This window comes from Arabidopsis lyrata (genome assembly GCF_000004255.2).
Source record: "Arabidopsis lyrata subsp. lyrata unplaced genomic scaffold ARALYscaffold_7, whole genome shotgun sequence".
NCBI classification, from domain to species: Eukaryota; Viridiplantae; Streptophyta; class Magnoliopsida; order Brassicales; family Brassicaceae; genus Arabidopsis; species Arabidopsis lyrata.
Window position 1 is genome coordinate 3,817,472 of NW_003302549.1, and position 23,405 is coordinate 3,840,876.

At 35.4% G+C, this 23,405-nt stretch overlaps 5 protein-coding genes, 1 long non-coding RNA gene and 1 other non-coding gene across 11 annotated transcripts; 2 read left to right on the top strand and 5 right to left on the bottom strand.

Moving 5' to 3' along the window:
* Nucleotides 1-108: 108 nt before the first annotated feature.
* LOC9303314 lies at nucleotides 109-1,869 on the bottom strand. Its single transcript, XM_002869224.2, has 3 exons — nucleotides 1,410-1,869; nucleotides 1,052-1,277; nucleotides 109-743 (listed from the first exon to the last, which is right to left on the bottom strand). Exons 1-3 carry the CDS (start codon nucleotides 1,620-1,622, stop codon nucleotides 319-321), a joined length of 864 nt encoding a protein of 287 aa, XP_002869270.1. The 5' UTR covers nucleotides 1,623-1,869; the 3' UTR covers nucleotides 109-318.
* Nucleotides 1,870-6,538: 4,669 nt separating this feature from the next.
* On the bottom strand, nucleotides 6,539-6,609 carry TRNAG-GCC. Its single transcript has one exon. It is a non-coding gene; the product is annotated as a tRNA-Gly (tRNA).
* Nucleotides 6,610-6,765: 156 nt separating this feature from the next.
* Nucleotides 6,766-8,704, top strand: LOC9305342 (cytochrome b-c1 complex subunit 7-1). The gene is made up of 4 exons (XM_002867196.2): nucleotides 6,766-7,006; nucleotides 7,126-7,283; nucleotides 7,964-8,011; nucleotides 8,404-8,704. Exons 1-4 carry the CDS (start codon nucleotides 6,913-6,915, stop codon nucleotides 8,470-8,472), a joined length of 369 nt encoding a protein of 122 aa, XP_002867242.1. The 5' UTR covers nucleotides 6,766-6,912; the 3' UTR covers nucleotides 8,473-8,704.
* Nucleotides 8,705-10,668: 1,964 nt separating this feature from the next.
* LOC9303315 lies at nucleotides 10,669-11,907 on the bottom strand. Its single transcript, XR_002330633.1, has 2 exons — nucleotides 11,375-11,907; nucleotides 10,669-11,140 (listed from the first exon to the last, which is right to left on the bottom strand). It is a non-coding gene; the product is annotated as an uncharacterized LOC9303315 (long non-coding RNA).
* Nucleotides 11,908-14,651: 2,744 nt separating this feature from the next.
* LOC9305343 lies at nucleotides 14,652-16,922 on the top strand. Its single transcript, XM_002867197.2, has 3 exons — nucleotides 14,652-14,941; nucleotides 15,558-16,055; nucleotides 16,167-16,922. Exons 1-3 carry the CDS (start codon nucleotides 14,869-14,871, stop codon nucleotides 16,691-16,693), a joined length of 1,098 nt encoding a protein of 365 aa, XP_002867243.1. The 5' UTR covers nucleotides 14,652-14,868; the 3' UTR covers nucleotides 16,694-16,922.
* Nucleotides 16,923-16,949: 27 nt separating this feature from the next.
* LOC9303316 (pentatricopeptide repeat-containing protein At4g32450, mitochondrial) lies at nucleotides 16,950-18,574 on the bottom strand. The gene has a single exon (XM_021016959.1). It carries the CDS (start codon nucleotides 18,551-18,553, stop codon nucleotides 16,982-16,984), a length of 1,572 nt encoding a protein of 523 aa, XP_020872618.1. The 5' UTR covers nucleotides 18,554-18,574; the 3' UTR covers nucleotides 16,950-16,981.
* Nucleotides 18,575-18,607: 33 nt separating this feature from the next.
* On the bottom strand, nucleotides 18,608-23,039 carry LOC9305344. Of its 5 annotated transcripts, XR_002330266.1 has the most exons (6): nucleotides 22,884-23,038; nucleotides 21,982-22,406; nucleotides 21,068-21,775; nucleotides 19,590-20,472; nucleotides 18,761-18,901; nucleotides 18,608-18,666 (listed from the first exon to the last, which is right to left on the bottom strand). XR_002330266.1 is itself a non-coding variant. In XM_021016962.1 (5 exons), exons 2-4 carry the CDS (start codon nucleotides 22,378-22,380, stop codon nucleotides 20,380-20,382), a joined length of 1,200 nt encoding a protein of 399 aa, XP_020872621.1. In that variant the 5' UTR covers nucleotides 22,381-22,406; nucleotides 22,884-23,039; the 3' UTR covers nucleotides 19,288-20,285; nucleotides 20,377-20,379. The 5 variants fall into 5 exon arrangements, 2 of the variants coding, with proteins under 2 accessions (XP_020872621.1, XP_020872620.1); XR_002330265.1 differs by lacking the exons at nucleotides 18,608-18,666; nucleotides 18,761-18,901 and adding an exon at nucleotides 19,070-19,269; XR_002330267.1 differs by lacking the exons at nucleotides 18,608-18,666; nucleotides 18,761-18,901 and adding an exon at nucleotides 19,288-19,493.
* Between the last annotated feature and the right edge of the window lie 366 nt (nucleotides 23,040-23,405).

Here is a 23,405-nt window from a genome sequence, read left to right on the forward strand (position 1 = left end):
GTTGATCTTTTTTTTTATGTGATTTTGTCACGTTTTGTTCACTTGCCAAATAGAAAAGGATTAAGTGATTCTTGCAAAACCGCGTTTGTTGACTTAACAATGAACACATGGGGAATTCATCCATATTTTTATCTAACCAAGGAAAAAATTATTTTTCTTATGTATATTATAATGGTCCCAGAAATTGCCCTGATTTGGACGCACACAAAATTATAGCTGAGACAATTTCACGCAAAACCTCAAAGCGAAACTCGTTTCACTTTATTTCCCCCTAATTAACTTACTTAATTATCGTATTCGTACGTCTATATATATGTCTCACACAACCGCTACGGCGGTTGGACGGCCCATTCCAGTACCAAAAAGACCATTATTCAACATAGAAACCCTCTGCTTTGCCACCGGAAACATATCCTCTTCAGTTTCGGACACCGGCGACACCGATTTTCTCTCACACGTTCCAAGCCATTTCGCCTGCATGTACTTGTGTTTTCTCCAAGGACCCATGTGCATCTTCTTGTCTTTCATACACTTCTTCGCCGCGGTGCACAATATTTTTATCAATGATTTTAGCCTCTCCGTTTTCCCGACGTACACTTCCGGTAACATTCCGATTAGTCGCTTGTACTCGTCACTGCCTCTCGCCATCTCAAACTCCGCCCTAAAACATAGTTCGATCACCACCCGGATCTCGCCTTTCTTTGAAACCGATTTGTCCACGACCTCCAAATATTCATGCTCACCTAATGTTTGATAAATAAACGTCATGGTTAGTTCAAACTATATTATAGTTAATGACAACTTGCTTTAGGGGAGAAAACGTTCAAGATATATTTTTTTATTTAGAATATCTAGATAATTCCGTTGACGTGGTTTCTTAATTAGTGATGTAATTGATAAAGATACGTGAAAGTTTCAAAACATGTCTAAATTCATACGGAATCTTCTAAACAATACTAATCCGAAAATCACAAATCACGTACCTTCCATAATTAGGAAATAAGAATACTGAGAATTTAAAGATTTGAGTAAAATGGGTTTGATTCGTTACCTGCAGGGATCTCATGAGAGCTTCTCCACTTGGATTTGGAAATGGCGCAATCATAGCCAGCTTCTCGGAGGCGGCGAGACACTTCGCCGCGTAAACAGCTACGACAACCGTCGGTAACCGGTCTCCGGCAAACACATACCAAACCCTTTGATTTAACTACTTTCAACGCTTCCTTGGTTGCTTGTCTTATCTTTGTCTCAATTGAACTTGTCCTATACAGTGTCGCCTACACATTTCAAGATTTGGTCCAAAAACAAAATTAATCAATAAGACCCCACAAAAAAAAAAAAAAAAAAAAAAAAAAGGGAATAATAGTATCTTTAGAGTTTATAAATTATTAAACTATATAAGAATTTACCTGGAGAAGTTGTTCTTGTTCTTGCCAAAATTTTCTGTTCTCTTCTGAATTACAATCGGTGGTCTCGTTGTCAACTTCGGATTCGTCGCCGGCGGCGAAGTTATAATCCTCCGGTGAGTGGTTTCCTTCGTCGAGAAAACCAAAAAGAACATCGTCGGAGCTAGCCATGCCGTCGAGAAATTTCATGATGTCATCGGAATTTTGCCGATCCATTTCTTGAAGGAGGAGAGAGACAGAGAGAGATGTGGAAAAATGTTTTTGTTTTTTTCTCTCTTAATTCTTTTTGGTTGGGATGAAGAAAAATAGGAATAAGTGGAAGGGATATATATAGTCAGAAAAATTGAAGGCTAAGTAAAAGACCCGGATAAGTGTTTGGGGACCCGCCTGAGAGGTGGGAGAAAAACAGATACAAGGCGCCGCGAAAGAGTGCTTCGATGCTCTGTTTTGAGTTTGGACGAAGATGACGTGTCACCATATGATTGGGAATTGAGTCGGATCTGATGGCTTAAGACAGCTCGATCTTACGTCAGCTTGTCCCAACTTCGGACCACAGATTCGGATATACTCGATGCTATCTTAATTTTTCTTTTAATAATTAGTATGTACTATAATCCATTTTTAACTATTAGATTTATCGATATACTATTTTCTTAATTCTTAATTTGAAATAAGATTATCTGAAAACTAGATAAAGCGTGTAGAGTTAGATTAACGAGACAATTAGAGCCACTATTAAACTTTTTCTTTACCATTTTTAGAAAAAAAAAAACTTTCATTCTCTTGTTGTTTAGTGCTATGGTTGCTCTAAGTATAAAGGAAAACTTGGGATCAACCAATCAACAGATAAAATAAAGTAGCTTTTTTTTTCTTTCATTGTCATTATCTTAAGGCAAGTCTTTTGGAGCTTTTATTTTAATTTTCGTTTTATTTATCACAAATCAATGGTAACAAATTTTGTTTATCATGGTATATATCATTTCTGTTATATATATATATATATTATTTTGTTAAATAAGATGCATATATATCATGAAAAAATGTAAAAATGATTAAATCATGAAAAGCACTTGCGACTCGCTAGAATCGTCCGGGTCTGGGAGACTAGGACCCACGTGCCAATAATTAGACGTGGACAAAGACATCTACGTGGAAGATAGCCATACACGCGTCTTTTTTTGTCCTAAACGCCTTATCCCGACTCGTACTTGGGGCCTCCTTGTCCTGCCACCAAAATAAATACTATTACTAGTGGAAATTAGTACGAGAAGGTTAGAGCATGGTTACTCATGATTCTTTTGTGGGTATCATCCCATGAATAATAATAAAAAAATATATTTTGGGTTGATATTTGGATGAAAAGTATCATTGGGGTGAATCTATTGATACTCATTTTGGGTTTCAACTCATGAAACAATAATAAAAAACTGTTAATGATACTCATTTTGGTTCATGAGTAAACATGCTCGTAGAACTTCTGAACTTATATTTTGGAAAACATGCCGGAAAATAAAATGATCCTTATTTCCATCGATTCGATTCGATCCGATTGTATTTTGGAAACTGTTCTAATATAAATTTAATGGTATCAGTTTATCGGTTCCTTAAAAAAATATACCAGTTCTCATATACCAAAAAACAAAATGGTACATGCTTTTAGTTTGGTAAGAAGGATTGGCAAATGTGGTTATTAAACTAGATCACATTTTCGATATATATTCAGATCATGTCTATCAAACCACAGACACATGCATGGTTTAATATACCACTTTACAGTTCTCAATATATGTTTTTTCTCAATCGTCCACATGAAAAGTTGACCGGATCATATCTCAAAAAAAAAGAGTTGATAAAAAAATGGGGGGGAAATATATGATTCGGTTATGTAGAATATTCCCCATTTTTTATACGAATGATTTTGCGAGGCTGGGAATATTCTGAAGTAAGGGTCACATGGTGGCAACATGTGGACCAGATCATGGGTAAACACTAAACAGTTATACGTTGTTGTTGTTAGTACACTGACAGATAAATTGTAAAATCGGCAAATAACGTAATCATGCATGCATATTGTTGTTGTTTAGTAGATACGTTGGTACAACCTTCTCAATATTCCCGAATAGTGAGTGATTAGGTCATTCTAAGGAAACTTGAAACTTTTGGACATTCAAGTTTCCATACGTGTATATATAATTTATACATATGCTTTGCTTTTTCCAGTATAAGATATGTTAAAACACTTTGCAGTTCTATTTTATTACCCTTTTTGCGCCTTTAATTATTGTATATGTTTTTAAAAACTTTTAGGCTAACTGCTGAGTCATATTCAACTTACTCCAATGGGTTTGGATAATCATAAATCTCATGCTAATCGGTATATTTCTCTAATTCAAATATCTAATCAAATTGAGAAGTCTACAGTATCTATTAGTATATAGGTATATCATTGTTCCGTCACAGTCATCAATTATATATTTATATTATTAGAGAGGGCTAGAGCCCTGGCTAGAAAAGCATCCGAAGAGTCAAAAGAAAGAAAGGTTAATGGAAAGATCAAATCTTATTTGTTTTTTGGGTTTTTTGATAAAAGACATACGCAGTTGAAACTGATACATAAACGTTGATTTATCAAAGCTTCTGAAAAGGATCGTTTCTGATTAATTACGGATATATACGTTAGAACACTTGGCAAAAGATACTACAATTTCTTGTGTTGATCAATTGTGAATTTGACAAGAAAACTAAAATGGTAAGTGCTAAAAAACATACTATATATATGGTTAGGTCTATTATCACGAAGGTTCTAAAATTATGTCAATTGTTATATACGACACGTCTATTAATTCTGTGTTTCTCTAACGATTTGCTACAAGATTGTGTGTATTACTTAAATATATAAGATATGAATATACACGACTTTAAACCATTGGTTTCGTAATTGTCTGACTATAATTCTTTTTTTTTGTTTGATAAAATTTTTCTCCAAGAAACATCACTTGATGAGGAATAGCAAATCATCGATAAAGGAGATAGCTGAGTTCAGTACTTCAGTACAAGGCAGTCGGCAGTCGGCAGAAGCCAAAGTGCAATCGATAAAAAGACAAGAAAACATATAAAATCCAGTAGAGAAAACGTAAACCAGGACAAGAATATATTGCCTTAGAAGCTTTGGGGATAACAAAGTAAAATTATAAACAAACACCAAATTTCGCCTAGCAATAACAGAGTAGTCACATACTTAGGGTTCCTTGTTTTTAAGTAGATTAGTAATCACTGTCCATAAATTTACCCCATTCTATAGGGATCACAAGTTCACAAAACTTTCCCACACTGTTTTATATCATATAGTGTGTGGGATAAGAAGGGATTAATTTGGAATACTTTTTTTCACAAATTCGTTTGTCTCCCAGCATTTAGACTGATGTGATATTCCCATCCTAAATAAGAATCTAAAACATTGTATCCTAAATATCTGTAGACACCTTAATGTGTTTTAATTTTGTAAAGAAACAATAATCAAATCAAAGTCCACAATCAATCTAATATCCAACCGAAAACAAACAATTAAAGTGCTGCTAAAGTTCCATTTCTTAATGATCTACAAGTGTTGTTTATTTAATAAACTAAGGCAATTTGCGTTCATCATACAAATTAAATACATTTTTTCAGTGTAATATTTATATGGACCTCACTATCAAACACTTATGAATTGGAATTTCGTGTAAAAGTGTAAGAATTAAATCTTAAATAAAGATAACCAGTTTGGCCCAAAAAAATAAAATATAACCACTATCTGTATATATCAATATGACAACAATTTGTGACAGTGCGAAATTTAATTAAACTAAACTATAATTTTCCTTGAGAAAAAAAAAACAGAGACGGCCAAAAAGGGCCAATTAAGAAGAAGGCAAATGTGAGATTAATTAATTACTGAATAATTAACTGCCATTGAAGCCAAAACCATGTGCTATGAAAGCTGTTTATCATAATTAGCGAATTATAACATAATGTGTAAAAGAAGACCAGATTTTATAGAGTTTTTAAAAAATTTCAGTCCAATAAAGAATCACCACTCCAGACTCCAAAGGTTCTAACTCATATAAGAATTTGCTTGAATAATTCTGCGATACCATAATTTTATGTGATCCGAGAAGAATTAAATTAAATTAAGATGTGTTTAGCACGAGAGTATTATGCGCTAAGCTCTAAAACTGGTTTACACTGCTCATACTTCAAAACATCAATATTGAGACAAGCTCATATAGTCACTTATACATGCGCACATGCATTAATTAACCACTCAACCAGACGTCCAGACCAGATGGAATTATATATTGTTGTCTCTAGAAACAAACAAAAAAACGTTTTAATATTCATAGTTGTGCGTTATTATCAGTACAATTATTTGGAAAACAAAACTTATGAACTCATGAATAAGCTAAATGGGACTGAACTTTAGGCCTACTTCCTATTTTACGATAATGGATGATGTACGCTGGAAATTAAAAATATATTTATGTCATATGCTTCGTAATTTCCCTGTACGACGACGACGACTTCGTGGTTAAAAAATAGCAATTAGGATATGGGTCGTGATCTAAAATCCCACCAACTAAAGATATATCAAACTAAATCAAGTACCTCGCCCTGCATGATTATCTTTTCAACCTAACCTCAATTAAAGTTTGTTTAGAAATTGACAAGAAACTGTTTAAAATGCTTTGTTAAGAAAGTGGGAACATAAGATTTGAGGATATTTTTGTTAAATTCACAACATTTTAACCTTAAATTACACTTGCAACTTGAGACGATACTTAATCACTTTTTAAGTTAATTTAATCACAAGCAGACAAAAACATGCCTTTCAACTCTCAAGTAGTGGTGATAGCCGGAATCCAATTCGTCCTTTTTTTTTTTTTCGACAACCGGAATCCAATTCGTCTAGAGTAAAGAATAAAGATACAATTATACTTGTTTAACTTACCTCATCTATATACAAGATTATCATTTCTCATTCCAGGTATTAAATTAAACCCCCTTTTTCACAACTGGTATATTAATTTTATGATTAATATAGTTACCATTTATACAACTAGCTTTGCCAAAAAAAATATGTATAATTAAAAATTTGCACCAGCCGGGAATCGAACCCGGGTCTGTACCGTGGCAGGGTACTATTCTACCACTAGACCACTGGTGCTTCTTTGAGAGACAAATGACAAAATACAATATCGACTATAATAGACTACTTGTAATTATTAAATGACCCTACAGCTGGGCGACTTAAGGCCCAAATATTACTACGTGACCCATATATGTCGTAAATACGTGAAGCTTAGATTTGGGCCTCCTAGATGGGCCACTTAAGGCCCAAATAAATATGTGAAGCTTATGTGATTGATTCCTCTCTCAGGTCAGGAGTTGTTGAAACAGCAGCTTTGTTGGTTTCTTTCTTTCATTGGCACAAAGAGAGAAAAGCTGAAATTGAGAGAGACAAACAAAAATGGCGTCGCTTCTGAAATCGTTCATCGATCCAAAGAAGAACTTCCTCGCTCGTATGCATATGAAAGCCATCTCTACTCGCCTTCGCAGATACGGTCAGATCTCACTCTCTCGATCGATAACCCTAATTTCTGAATCCGAATTTGTTGTTGTCAATGTTCATGAGTGAATCTGAATCTGCTTTTTTTTTTTGTTGCTTGAATGATTGATTTAGGTCTGAGGTACGATGATCTGTACGATCAGTATTACAGTATGGACATCAAAGAGGCTATGAACAGATTGCCTAGGGAGGTCGTTGATGCTCGTAACCAGCGTCTGAAGCGTGCTATGGACCTCTCCATGAAGCACGAGTATCTCCCCAAGGATCTTCAGGTATTATTCTTCATTCTCGATTAAATCGATGTTGTTAGAAGCTATATAGGATATGGATAGGTTAACCCAGGCAATTGAGCTCAAATAATGTTAGATTCTTTTTTTTTTTTTAATTCTACAAGCCCTGCAATGAATTTTAGATTCAGTTTGTCTTTCTGGAATAAAATTGAAGAAATTAAAGTTCTTGAAGATTTCAACTTGAAATTGAAACTAGTTCATGAGAAGATATTACCTTACTTTGGTGTTCTTGTGATAGTGGAGCTTAGATGTATATGAACTAGTTTATGCATAGTCTATGCTTGTCTCTTGCGTTACTGTGTTTACTCTGCTCTTGCTTGAGCTTATTGGAAATTTTGGATTGATGAAAGCTTGTTTCCTTGTTACATAACGCAAAGTTGTGTTTGCATGTTTACTATTGTATTATTACTCTATGGTTTAGACTTTAGACAATTGCAACTGTTAGGGAAACTTTTCGATTTTTTTTTTTTACTTTCTTATTTGATGTTGTTATTAAACAAGAATGTAACTGTTAGGATTGGCGGCTTTATTATGCTATAAATTTTTTACTATAAGGCTGTGCTAGTTTTCAAAATTTGGTTAAGCTATCAAAAATTGCAACTGTTAGGCAATCTTTTGGGTTTTTGTAACTTTCTTATTTGATGTTGTTATTTCATATACAGGCGGTGCAGACCCCATTCCGTGGCTATCTTCAGGATATGCTGGCTCTTGTAAGTCTCCTTTTGATGAAATAATCTATAAATCATTATCTGCCTCTAGGGTAGGAAGAAGAATCAAACTGCAATTCAGTGTCATAAAAGCCTTCTATTCATTCTTGCAGTAAAATTTCTTTTTCTTTGGCCTGTCTGCTTTCCTGCATTGACATGCTGGCCTATATCAGTTTGTTGCATACTGCATGAAACAATGATTAAAACTTTGAGATGCATATATTTTCCTTCGTTGTTTGAAGCAAAATGTTTTTCAGATCTTCTGTTTTCCTATTTCATGAAGTATTGCATCATAAAGAAACTGTTTGCAATGTTTGAAAAGTTCTGAGTGTAACTTTTCTGTAAGGATAGACCATCATCGTCGTCATCATCTCTGTCTTTATTGTGCTTTGCAGGTTGAGAGGGAAAGCAAGGAGCGAGAGGCCTTGGGAGCTCTGCCACTATACCAGCGCACACTGCCATAAGCATTCTTATTCTCCCTTTTCTTGTGGTCAACGCTGCTTCTCTGCATAAATCTCCAGATGGATAACATTGTTATTTTGGTACTCACTTTCTGAACAGAGCTATTTGAAAAAGCATAGTTTTCCTAAATGGATATGTTGCTAGTTACATTTTTTCGCTTTTGCTGGCTTGAATAAAATCGACGACACAACTCAAGTCTGTCTCAATGATTATCATTTTGGAGGTTTGCTTTGATGTTTTATTCTTTTGATTGGTTTCTCAGAAGCGTTTTAAGTCTGATGCATTGAAATGTAGAAGTGCCATAACTCCATAATCTTGGGAATTTGGTCGAGCCATGTTGATGTATACGCCTTTGCATTGACATTTTCATGTGAGAAATTAATGGGAGAGAGTTATGACTTTATTAGGCACCGATAAAGTCTATGGTATGGGGTTTGTTTTATTTTGTCTCTTTGTTCACCCAATTAAAAAGATGGGAATAAATCATCCGTAGAATTTTTACACGCATTACTATATGATCGGCCTCTGGCAACCAAAAAATTCTTACGTTGATCAAACATAATCGACGAATACACTCAAAATCTACTTGTGGAGGAGATAAACCGCAAGTGTAAGAAGATGGAAAGAGATCCTTTGCACATTTTGGGAATTGAAACTTTGGATTTCAAAAACAATCTTATTATATCTGATCGAGTTATCAGACAGGATGTAAATCATTCATTTAGAAGATGGGAGAGAAGAGCATTTGCATGTGAGTGTGAAGAGTGAAACACAAGTCTTTAATAGAATCAGGCCAGATCTATTATTTAGTTACCCATCTCCCTCTATGTCCCCTCTCTCATCCATTTCTTCCCTCAAATGATGTTTTTAGTTCGAATTCTAGGCTAGTATTTGAGGGATTTACAACCATCATAAGAAATTATGAACATTGTGGCAACCAAATGGAGAATCAATCGATAAACTACGAAAGCAAGAAGATGTGTTGTAGACAAAACATGCGACTGGATCTTGAATGGTCCATGGAAGTGAAAATTAAGGTTGTACACAAGGTGGATACTTATTACTGACAGAGACAGATGTGACACATACAAAAGGGTCATTCTTAGTTTTATATTGTTGGTTTTAAGGATTGGTGTATCTTTGGATATTTTCCATTAAATTTTTAAGGCACTTCTAATTAATTTATTTAAACTTGGATGTTTCTTTTAAGACACAAACAAATGATTTACTTCGCTGTACTTACCTGAGGAGGGTGGACCATTAAAGTCGGTTGGTTGCATGTGATTCATTGACACAGACTGAATCGTCATTTGTCTGGTTTGAAATCAATCTTCGTAAATCAAAATGTGTGTGAGAAAACAGAGAAACACTCATTTCTTTTCGACATGGATAAAAGATTCAGCGTGAGAAGACAGGCACATTAAGTGCCTTCCACGATCACGAGGGTAGTCAAGTTTTCAGAAATTTTAAAATTGAATATGAATCCTTTTGACGGCTGTCTTGTCCTTTTCTTCTATGTCTTCTCCGTTATTTCGCTCCCATGCAAACAATTTCTTATGATCACTCTTTTTCTATCAACATTCTCTCGACTCTTTTCTGAGTAAACTATTTACAGAGTACAGACTGTTTTTTTTTTTTTTGGTAGGAAGTACAGACTGTTTTTTGTTATCAAATAAATGATTTTCTCATACAAGTGAATTAATTCTGAATAACAGATGTGACATTGTAATTATAACAATTGGCTCTAAAATTTGATAGGTAATACAATATATAGTTATGTTTTAAACATATATAAAAATAAGGGTTTGTTTGTAAAGTAGTACATTTTGGAAACTTAATTAGAAAAGTGATACAGTCACTATTCATAATTGGTGAAACCATGAGAGTGTGAGAGATAGAGAGAGTGTGAGTGTGTGTGGGAGAGAGAGTGTGTGAGTGTTTGTCTTAGCGAAAAAGAAAGTGTGGGTCCTGATTTTTTTTTAATTGCTTTTCCTTTATTTATTATCTTTATTCCCTCAATGTTTCCTAATTAAAATGTTCGTTAGTGATTTTTATTTTTTTTTAATTTATCAGATACATAAAAATCTATGTTTTTTTCTCTATCATTTGATATGCATTTTGTTTTATAAATTTTAAATTATATATTACCGAACACTGTATAAATAATATATAAACAGATATAAATCACTGTATAGATGTAGACCACTGTACAGCAGAATGACTGTACAGATGTAGACCACTGTACATCAGAAGACAACTGTACAACAGAATGACTGTACAGATATAGACAACTGTACAGCAGAAGACAACTATACATCAGAATGACTGTGCAGATGTAGACCACTGTACAGCAGAATGACTGTACATATATAGACCACTGTACAGCAGAATAACTGTACAGATATAAACTAATGTACAGAAGGATACACAATCTCAGAAAATTTTCAACCATCCTACTTATCTTATTTGATAAACGCAATGAATTAATTTACAAGTATATATTTTGAAGCAAATTGCTATTTATGATAATGTTACCAGAATTGATTGCAATAATTACCAAGAGAATTGATTTATGAACCCAGAATTTTACATCTTCGATTATCTAAAAAAATCTCATTGCCATTCTCAGATTATTTTTGTGTGTGAACGTAAGAGAAGATAGAGCTTCATCTGTAAATCAAAGAATCCAAATTAAGCACACTCAAAAAGGTTACTGGAGATCAATTAGAAACCTTGAACCCTAAATTCAATGAATTATACAACGAATTCCATAAATCCCTAGCTACATCCGATCAAACCCAAGAGCCTAATCAAATTAAATTAGCAAGAAACAGAGAGATCCACAATTTTATTATTTACCCAATCAAACCCAATTCGAAGAGCATTATAAGAATCAAGATTTACCATTTTGGTGTCGTATTCAATGGCTTGTTCAGTGTGGAAAGTGTCGTTTTTTCCGGTGATACCTTGACAGAAGACTCGTGTCGTTCTTTACTAGAGGCGTGGTTAAAGATTATCCCCATATACCTCTCAAACGGAGCACTAACAATCGAAGATCCGCCGCCACTTTCACCTACGATTAGATACTCGGCGGGATCCACGGAGAAGGTCTGGTTTCCGAACGAAAACGTCGTCGGCAACCGCCAGAAATAAAGAGGATAATCAGCCGGGGGTGACGGTGATGACAGAGACGAAGTGATAAATGAAGCGAAGAACATCAATTGAGAAGAGAAGAAGAAGTTGATTATGTGACATTCTTCTATGAGATTGAAAAAAAATTGATGGAGAAGATGCAGAGAGAAAGAAAGAGCGATTAAATCGATGAGTAGGATGAGAGAGAAGAGAGAGAGTGAGTGTTTTTCCCAATTGTAAATAGTGTCAGTACTACTTTTCTAATTATTTTCCAGAAACGTACTAGTTCCCCAATTATACCTAAAAATAATCTAAAACTACATTGATGTGTAAGACATTGCCGTTGCCCGTTGGCACCACAAGTCAAAATTGTGATTTCATCTTTCAAATTAAATAGTTTGGCTAGAGCTTTGAATTCTACTAAGCTAAATATTAGTAATGTTGCAAATCAAGAAAGACGATATACAGTCAAATGTCGTTTAGTAAGAGTTGGTCCACTTTCCCATGCATGCATGTCTAAATCTTTTTATAGTAATTTCTTAGATTTGTCATTTGATGTGGATCCACGATTAACATCAAGACAAAGGGTCTGATTAGCAAGTGTTTTCAAGTGTTTACAAAACAAAAAAATTTCTAAAGATTTGAAATACATCCAATCAAGTTTTAGAAGCTTTGGCTTTTTTTTTTTCTCTCACATCCAAAATATTTCCTTAATTCATTTTTTCGGCTGTAGAAAACATTTTTTTCTAAAGTACATAATTTTCAACTTTCCAAAATTTTAAATTCTACAGCCAAAATTCTACAGCAATAAAATCTACAACCATAGCAAATAAACCTACAGTCATAATTCTACAACAAAAAATGTAAAGCTACAGCTGTTACCAATCAGACCCAAAGTTTCATGGCTATGTGACCCCGGTTTTATGGCGGATAATTATAAATTTAGGTTTAACCATCAATAAATAGAGTTATACGTCCATCGTATAACAATTAAAATCTTTAAACTGAATCTAGCTTTATTTAGACTACTTAACTCATACATGATAAGTAGTTTTCGTTTTCCAAATTTTATCCAAAAAAACAATTAATTTCTTAGTATTTTAGACCACTACTTTCCATACTAGTAGTGGTGACATGCATGGGGAGAATTGACCACTAGGCCATTAACTCTAACACAAATTTTAGACATGGATGCGGCTTAATGGAACATGTTAGCTACATTTTTTATCCAAAAAAAAAAAAACATATTAGCAACAAGTTCATGTTATAGATAAATATTCATTATTTGTTCAAAAAAAAAAAAAAGATAAATATTCATTATTTGATACACAATTTAAACTTATACAATGCATGTGTATGTATTTATAAACACACGCAATATGTTTTTAGTACAATAATTTGTGCAATAAAAGCACCGTTAAGAGAGTCGGTGGCATTTGCAGTGATCCATCAATTCTGACGCTGCAGAGACAAAATTCGATTATTCTTTAAATTTTAAATATCATTTCGCTCTACATTAATTATATACGTTCATGGATCAGATTTACGATTGACGACGAGCGAAGGATAACAATCATGCCCAAATTAAAGTATTTTATTGTCTATGTATTAGTTCTCATTCTCTCCTTTTTTTCATACAATTTGTCATAATTCATAGTTTCATACAATTTATCATAATCTTCTATAGAAAAATTAACATATTAATTTTGACACTCGAGAAAATTTCTGTGATTAATACATGCATTTATTCCACATTATGCTACAAGTCTGACCACATTTATATCTAAGTATACTGTAATGTAAAAGCCAATTATATTTTATCGTTTACATTAAATAGTAATGGTTGCTTAATTATTTTATTGTATTTTTCAAAAAATACCCAATATGCTTAGATAGTTTGTGATTATGTTGATCATGTTTATCTGTGACGTTTTTTAGTTCGGTTTAAGAATATCGATGATTATTGACCCGACAAAGGTGCAGACTAAATCTAAGAAAGCACATGATAAAAAAAGTTGGAAAAAGACTACTTAAAATTTAGATCGGAGTCGGACCATTATTTGTTTGAATTATTGAAGTAAACAAAGAGTCCGCATGGTTATATACATTACACTTGAGATTGTTGGGGCATGTACATGTGATGCGTTTAACGATTCTAACAGTATATGAAATTATTTTTTTTGGTCTTCTGAATTTTATAAAGATCTGAATGAATCTATCAAGTATCAACACTTGTTTCATATTATCATACCCCTTTGAATAATTAAACCGCTAAAACAATTTGCTTGATTGGTCTTTTTTACATCGATTAAGTTCCAAATGTGACTGAAACTTACCGATCAAACCCATGAAAAAAAACTTGAGCCGTTCTATGGATTTGGCACACAGATCATGGTTGATTCAGAATTGTTTTCTTATAATAATATTTATATTATTCGTTATGTGTATTGTGATAGGATAACTCGGAACATATGCAACTTTAACTTGTGTCGATGCGAGAACCAACGTGAAAAAGGCATGTGAGAGACCACATTGTCCCACAGCTAGCTTTTGTCCTCTTCACACCCGCAATTATATTAACATTAATCACATATTTAGCGTTTTTGGCAAAAAAAAAAAAAAAAATCACATATTTAGCGTTTTCCAAATCGCAGTTAAATCTATATACATGTCGTAGTTGTTCCTCTTTAATCTATTTTTGGGTTATCTAACAAAAAGAAAGATATCTCGTAGTGAAATTACGAATATCAGTGCTTTGTGATGCAACGATTATGACATTAGCTAGGTATCTTGACTCAAAGTTAATTGAATACCGCTTAAAAACTGAATTTATGAAAGAAAACAAAAAAAAAAACTGAATTTTTGATGGAATCACGATTTTGAAATTACGATAATATGCGCTACGCAACACTAGAATCACCATGGAATCTTGGCCATTTGCGAATTTATTCAACCAAGCCAAAAATCGACAATGTTATTTAGTCAAACGTTCTAAGAAAAAGTGACCCATTTCCAAGGAACTACGATTAAAAAACACGACCAATGTTGTTCCGACACAAGTCTCTAATGGCAAAGCCGTAGTTTAAACAAAGGTAAAGGGCCTTTTCTTGCACAACCTTGCATATAAGAGCTGTCTCCGCCTCGTTCTCCTCCACCCCCACTAAAACATTCCTTCTCTCGCTCACTCTTCTCCAATCTTTATTTTACATTTTGAAAGTTTAAATTTTATATAAACATTAATTTTTTGGGTAGAAAATTCGAAAGAAATGAAAGAGATGGGAGTGATAGTGCTTCTTCTACTTCACTCGTTCTTCTACGTTTCCTTGTGCTTCAATGATGGTAAGTCCCACCGCATTTTCGTATTTCTATACTACCCAAACCAAATGAAGAAACTAGTAGTTATTAACTTCCAAAAAGTTTTCTAGTAATTAAGATATTCGTTTTTCAAAAACTTGTACATGTCCAAAATTTTGTTTGTCATCAAAATAAATCATTTATTGCACCACAAATCATGAAGAATGACCTACTAGCTTGACGAACATGTTGAACACTAGGGCGAGACAGATCTGAAAATGCACATGGTGTTTTGTCAATGGTTTTCAATAAATGTGTCACTAAATATCCCTCACCTTCCTATCTGTAGCATACTTCAATTAAATATTTCATACTTCAACTTTTTATTCAATTATTATACACTCACTTGTTTAATCATATACAGATCTAAAATAGCAAAACCATAATTCATTAAGCATTCTCATGTTAAACAAGAGTAATAATTTGTTTAGCTAGAATCATTATCAATCTTATGTAACAAAATGCAATCGAAGTTAAAGGTATTAAGCTAACTAATTTTGTCCACAAATCATTATTGTATACAAACCAAATTTCACAACAAATATATCTCCTAACTAATTTTGTTTTTGTATCTTGATTAATACTAACTAAACAAAAACAGGACTACTACCAAACGGTGACTTCGAACTAGGTCCACGACATTCGGACATGAAAGGAACACAAGTAATCAACATAACAGCAATCCCAAATTGGGAACTCTCAGGATTCGTCGAGTACATTCCCTCAGGACACAAACAAGGCGACATGATCCTTGTCGTGCCTAAAGGCGCTTTCGCAGTACGCCTAGGCAACGAAGCCTCAATCAAACAAAAAATCAGCGTTAAAAAGGGATCTTACTATTCGATCACGTTCAGTGCTGCTCGAACATGCGCACAAGACGAGCGGTTAAACGTTTCTGTGGCTCCTCACCATGCAGTGATGCCTATCCAAACAGTGTATAGTAGCTCGGGTTGGGATTTGTATTCATGGGCTTTTAAAGCACAAAGTGACTATGCAGATATAGTGATACATAATCCAGGTGTTGAGGAAGATCCTGCTTGTGGACCTCTCATTGATGGTGTTGCTATGAGAGCCCTTTTCCCTCCTCGTCCCACCAATAGTATGTGCTCTTTTATAGAATTATTACTAATTTGGGGTCTCGTTTGAATGAAAAATATTCTTGTGGGGCAAATATGGAAAAATCTAAAACATGTGGGGTTTGTTTTTGCAGAGAACATTCTCAAGAACGGAGGATTCGAAGAAGGTCCTTGGGTTTTACCAAACATATCATCTGGAGTTTTGATTCCACCAAACTCCATTGACGATCACTCTCCTTTACCTGGTTGGATGGTCGAATCTCTTAAAGCCGTCAAATACATTGATTCCGATCATTTCTCCGTTCCACAAGGTCGTCGCGCCGTGGAACTCGTCGCCGGAAAAGAGAGCGCCGTCGCACAAGTTGTCCGTACAATCCCGGGAAAAACCTACGTCCTCTCTTTCGCCGTCGGAGATGCTAGCAACGCTTGCGCTGGATCTATGATCGTCGAAGCTTTCGCCGGAAAAGACACGATCAAGGTGCCGTACGAATCGAAAGGGAAAGGAGGATTCAAGCGATCGTCACTGAGATTCGTCGCTGTCTCTGATCGGACTAGAGTTATGTTCTACAGTACGTTTTACGCGATGAGAAACGATGATTTCTCGAGCTTGTGTGGGCCGGTGATCGACGACGTTAAGCTTCTCAGTGCTCGGAGGCCGTGAGCTTGCGGCGGCGAGTTATTCCCGGGAAAATGAATGATGACACTGTCACTGTGGGTTTCTCGCGTCTCGTTAGAAATTGGGCTTCTCGGCCCACTGGCCCACTGTTTTTTTCTTTAAAAGCTTAATGTCATTAATCAAAATATCGAATCGTGAATTTTCATGATGTGATTTGAGAATGTTTCTTCTCTACTGATGAGTGGAGAAAAATAAAAAATCCTGCAAAATTATACTTAAAAGAAAACAAAAAAAAAACATGTTTCCATTGTAACACCCATATATGTTTAGATGTTACCAATAATCTCTACAAGAGCAAACACCATCTTTCATATGGTGGTACCTCTTTGCATCTCGCGAAATCAACTCTCTCCCAACTATCTTTGACATCAACTTCAATGCGTTATGGCAATCAACGCATACACGTATATTTTTCACCACTTGTATTGTTGAACGCGCAGGAGTGTCAAGAAATGTCCTGATGAAAGCGAATCTCTCGTTATGATTAAAAAGGTTTTCGTCTTTGCTCTCTTTGTCCACGTCGTGCAATGCAAGTTTAGATTCTGGTACATAACCAATTTCTATCATATGCTCCTTTAGACTCTTCAATGCCATATAGAACTCTCTGTTTTCTGGACGAGAAATATCTCCAGCTGCCATATGTCGAGACCCATACTTTGGCCCTTTGGCCATTCTCTGTAATTTCTCTTTTACTAGGTCCGATGATTTGACCGGTACAAGACCCGCCCTTGACTCTTTGTTTAGTCTACTTGCATCAAGCTGCTCTACCATATCTTGACACCGGTCGCCAAGAATGAAATCCCCGTGAACCCGTGATAGATTCATCAGTGTTTCCCACAAATCGACATTTGGTTCCATCGATTCAACAAATCTCAAGGCTTCATCTAAATAACCAGGTTCCGCCAACATTTTAACGAGGCTCACGTAATGTTCCACAGAAGGGAAAATTCCATACTCTTTGACCATCGACTCAAAGTGCAACAGCCCCTCGTTCATGTCACCAAGAACACCACAGGCAAAGAAGATATCTTTGAATATTTCACCATCGGGTCTGTTTCCTTCTTCTTTAAACCGAGAGAAAATATCAATAGCGTCTTCCCCTTGCCCATTCTTTGCAAAACACCTTATAACACCACACCAAGTCTCCAAGTTTCTCTCAGGCATGCTATTGAACACGGTTAATGCATCTTCTGCAGACCCACAACCAGAGTACATTTGGATTATCGAGTTGTAAGCGCTGATATCCGAAGTCCCAACCGAAGAAGTAATAAACTCATGAACAACTTTGGCTTCTTGTAAAGCTTGTGCATCTCCACAAAGCTGTGCTATCCACAAAAGCCTGAGTAAATCCACAACATAACCCTCGTTTCTCCATGACTTAATAATATCAACAGCTTCTTTCACCTTCCCTTCTCTGCAAATCGCATCCAATTCGTCCAAGGAGCTATGACCACTATGATCTTGCTGACCAGTACCATATGAGGAACAAGCATCACTAGTTTGCCAATTTTGATGTCTCTGATAACAAATCTCATAACTCTGATTCTGATTGGAACAGTTTTGATAAAACCTATTCGGATTCTGCACAGAAACAGGGTTTAAGTGCTGAAACCCACCAAACAATTGTTCGCCACTGTTAAACCCATTTACATAACCAATGTGATGTGAAGAATTATCCATCGGATTTCCATTATTAGGGTTTTCAAAACCCAATCTCTGAGCAGCTGTGCTCAGATTTCTCAACAGAGGATAAAGACATCTCAGATAATCATAAGAAACAGAAGAAGAGTAGCGTAGCTTACGGGTAGAGCCGATAAGCGAACCTCTAGTCAACGTGTATATCATTGGCGGGGAGAGAGGTTCCTGACTGTCGCCGAGGGACAAAACCGGTTAACCAGAGGCAGAATCGATCCGGTTAGAGCAGCAGAAAGACCAATTTTATTACTCTGTGAAAGAAACTACAAAATACAAACAGTCAAATGGGTTAACTTGGCAGAGAAAGACGAAAAAACGAATTCAAATTTCTTCTCGATTCAGAGTATCAAGACGAACCTAAAACTCCGATTCGTCACAAAAGCCAAAGCTTCCTCTCTTTTTTTTTTTCAGTGAATCGGTGAAACAGTCGCTTTTGGTCTGAAACATAGATTTTCATAATAACCTGGTAACTCGGATTATTACCGTCTAAGTTTGTAGCTGTCATTAAATTGTAATGGAAGAGAGATTAGGGAATTAGGTTACTTCCTTTTTTTTTTTTTTTTTTTTTTTTTGTCAAAGGGAATTAGGTTACTTCCAAGTTCCAAGTAATAAGCTTTGATTTTAGCACTACACTATTATGGTGGAGTTTTACTTTCAAATCACCACCTTAAACTATTATTCAAAAAGAATTCAGTGAGATTTGTTAATTTGTACAAATGTAAAACGTGGACATTATAAATAAATTTACAATTTGTATCTAATATAAAATGAAAATTTCCAGGTTCATGACTTGTTTTCTTGTTACTGCCAGTTGTTGTTACCAGGATTGCGTCAAAGTTGATGCTAAGATGGCTTCTTGCAAGCAACTGAGCAAGTAACCAAAAGAAGAAAAAAAGACAGCTCATGGCTCATAATAACAATATACTCATCATTCATCACAGAGAGAGTTTTTAATTTACAAGTTCTTGTATCGACCAATCAGTTTTCATGACCATTGAAACATTAGGCAGAGAACAGTAAAATTGCAAACAAGTCAATATTGCCGCAGAGGTTGCTGTTGCATGGGTAGTAACTACTTGCCTAAGAAAGTCTGGTTGAAGATATGAAACTCGTTTTGATTTTACAAGCAAGCAACTTCTCAAGAAAAACATGTTAAATTTTGGAGAATTTTCAAAACGATCCATACCTTTGTGAAAATTAATGTATTCGGCTTTGGAGTTTCATGCTGCCATGTAAACAACCTAGCTTGGCTGGAGACATTCGAAGAGTGAGCTGGGAGAATCTCCACAATGCACATGCGACAAACTAAGCAAGAAAGCAGGCATGTGTTCCCTTTCATCTCGATAATTTCCATAAAAGCAAGTCATGAGAATCAGAATACGTAATCAACATCAATTCACAAACACATTTTCTGGATGAGCACATCAAATACATTCTTCCAAGATGGACACACATTAACCCTATTCATGACATTTCACACTTACCTCTCAACAGGCCACAATGCTTATTTCCAGAAAGAATTGAGTGTCAATAGACTATACCTCTGGAAAAAAAACACCGAAAATAGAACAAATGTAACTGAAAAAACGTTGTGTTCTACATCTAAATGTATCAGGCTTAGAAAGCTAGTAATAGTAAAAATATAGTAGCATCTACGTCATGCACTTCTAATAAAGCAACCAGAGCAGACACAACACCACAAAGATAGCACTGCAACATACACCGAAAGAACTAAAAAATGTAAAGAGATACTACTCAGATCTTGATATGATATCAACAAAATTATCCAACCAGACTGTAAATATATCTAAGGAAACCTGCTCAAAGCACAGCTTTCAGTCCCTGTGGACAAAGCAGGCTCCAGGACACCTGAAAGAAGCCCCTGAAACAAGCTGCAATATCAAGATAGCGACAAAATAAAAATAACATAAAAGTCAGTTATGTAATGTGGGAGAACAGCTATGGTATTGCACCATTCAGATGGCCAAGGGAGAAGTTGTAAACCCCAGCATCAGAGTTAGACCTCTAGAGGTAAAAGGTCTGCATGCCCGAACAAGGCAACACTGTTCCTGAAAAATGCAGGGGGAAATCAATATTGTCCAGTGGAATGACTAGGAAACTCACACTGTCATGCAACACATTTCATAGAGATACAGGTAGGACCACTCAATAGATCAGACATTCAGACTTCATATTGCACTGAAGCAAAATCAACAAAGGAAAATACATAAGTGTGCCAAGTTAACACGAAACAAGGAACATAAATTCGAACTATATAATTGATATTACAGATTTTATGAACAGAAGACAGCACATGAACAGCCCTTCAAAATATGACATCTCAGAGTATGGATACATGAATTTTGCTTCAACTTCCTCCAGGAATTACAATAATGGAAACTAAGGGAATTCTGACAAAGCAATAGAAAAGCACCTCGGAAATATTCATTCTAATCAGAGTTTTCATACATACTTGTATTCTGCTGTCTATACACTTATAAAATCCACTGGGAAAAGAACAATATATGACAGTTGATTCCACATTGCAGGGAAGTATATCCAAGACATCAGACTTGACCATAAGAATCAAAAAATAAAAAATTTGAATTCTGATTGATACTAACAAAATTGACTGCGGGTACCAGTAGATATCAAATTTCTTACCTCCATCAAATGTTCATCATCTGATATATTAAGAGAAAGACGAAGATCAGTTAATGATGCTTCTTGCTCCCAACTTAGGGGACCAGAAGAAAATAATTCCCCCAAAGTACTGCGGTAGGAATATAGTTCAGACCTACATGACCTTCTTGCTCCATCACCAGCTGATGAATGTTTCCTCCTTGGTTCTTCCCCGAGGCCACAAGAAGATTCAGCATCGCTGCTACATGAGTCTGCCTGTTGACTAGAGCCATCTAGCATACAAGGTGGCATGTTACTCTCATCATAACTAGTAGCACTACAACTACCAACTGAGCATGCATCGCTATCAGAAGAATCATCAGCGACTAAGCTTCCTGCACGAACACTCTCACTAAACCCTTTTGATCTTACCCTGACGATTTGACAGTAATCAGTTTTGTGATTGTTAGAGGAAGCTTGCACGTGAGATTTACCACCCCTTTTTTCAGGTCGGCAAGCAATAGCATCTACCTTTTGCTGCTGTCCTTCTTTTTCCAATGATCGTATCTTCTTAGGGTTGTTTCCTGTGCATGATTCAGCAAATTCAGACCAGTTGTAAGGTGACGGTCTCTTTAACATTCTAGCAGAGACATCACTAGGCTCGTGGAGTGGTATGTTGTTCCTATGGGGCTGTAGCTTCTGGTATACGTCTGATCCAGTCAGTGTGGATGACTTCACAGAACCAGATATCTGAAAAAATGATTACAAGCCAGTTTAGTCAACGTGTAAGCTCATTAGCACATTAGTTAAAAAAAAAAAAACAATATCGTAGCAAGACTATGCAGATTGCCACCTCCAAGCAGACCCAGAAATTCTTAAAAATGGAAAGAAAGACATTAACAAGAGTATATTAGCTTTTAAAAGTGAGAGCATAACATAGGATTAAACGAAATTACCTTTCCAATTGCAACCCATTTCTCATCTTGCCACGACTTTCGGGCCCTGAGGTTAACTTTGTGAAATGTACGTTCTGCTGGAGTCCCAAGTAACCGAACCACATAGTAATTTCCAGATAACTCCTCTCGAACTGTGGCAGCTTTCCATGAAAAATTATCAAGAACTTCGACCAATTCACCAGTCTCCCATTTCTCAACATCCAGTAGTGGAGGACAAGGCCTAATTATCTTCCTTGGAACTCTCTCCATAACTGCCTCCTCGTGTTCAAGTTGGAAAGAGTAAAATCGAACATTGTAGGTATGCCCATTACCCGAGACAATCTCAGCACATCGCCACGCACCATAAGGCGCCTCTTTGTTGCTAAACACCTCAACTCTACTTCCTTTTCTGAATCTCATGATTGCTTTCTCAGTCGACTAAATACCTGCAAAAGAAAAATATCTATATGTGAGCATAAGAAAAAGGCTAATATCTCAGACTAGCAAACAACCAAAGCAGAAGATCATAAAAAAGTTACAATAAATCAGATTTTAACCAAAGATTCCAAATAAACTCTGCTAAAAAACATATTGTTTGATGTAATAATCCAAAAACTCAGATCATAAGAAGCCGCAAAATTATTCTTAAACAGAAAGAAGAACCAACATAAATCGCGATCATTCACAGGAGATACAAACTAAGCAAGATTGATACAAATTTACTTCCAAACAGATTCTTCGGACAGCAAAAAATAATTCGAATTAGGACAAACAAAACAACTTCCAAACGATTGAAAAGGTATCGTAAAATCAATAAACAGCGAAGAATCTCGATCCAATTTGTTTTTTCATAGAGATCCAAGGATAAAACACCAATATTGAAACAATCAACCAAAAAGGAGAAAAATTGAACAAGAGATCACCTTCTGGAATGTCTGAATAAGACTATGATCGCCGAAATTTTGAATTTCTCTCTTAATTTTCCAGAGATCGTGATCGAAAAATTGGAAGAGAAATTGGGGATTAGGGTTTCGGGTAATGGAAATATGGAGGAAAACAACAAATTGGGCGTTAAGAAATTTATATATTTTGTTTAGTTTTTTTTTTTTTTTTTTTAAACATTTGGTGACGTGGGATTTAAGTTAAAATCTTTAAAACCAGAAATAGGAGACAACCATGATATTAATGACGGTTCGATTGTGTACATTATTGTGTTTCACTCGCTTTGCTTAGAGCGTGGACACGCGCGTTAATTGTGTGTTTTAAGTTTTTGATACGCCCCTTAATTTAAAAGCTTCCACTAATCATAAATTTGATTTACATTTTCTTCAATATGTACAATGATATAACATTCAAGTCTAAAATTTCTCCAATGAACAAATAGCAGAGAGTTGTTCATCTTCAATATATAAAAATACGTTAAGCTGTGTGGTTTAGTTTGAAGT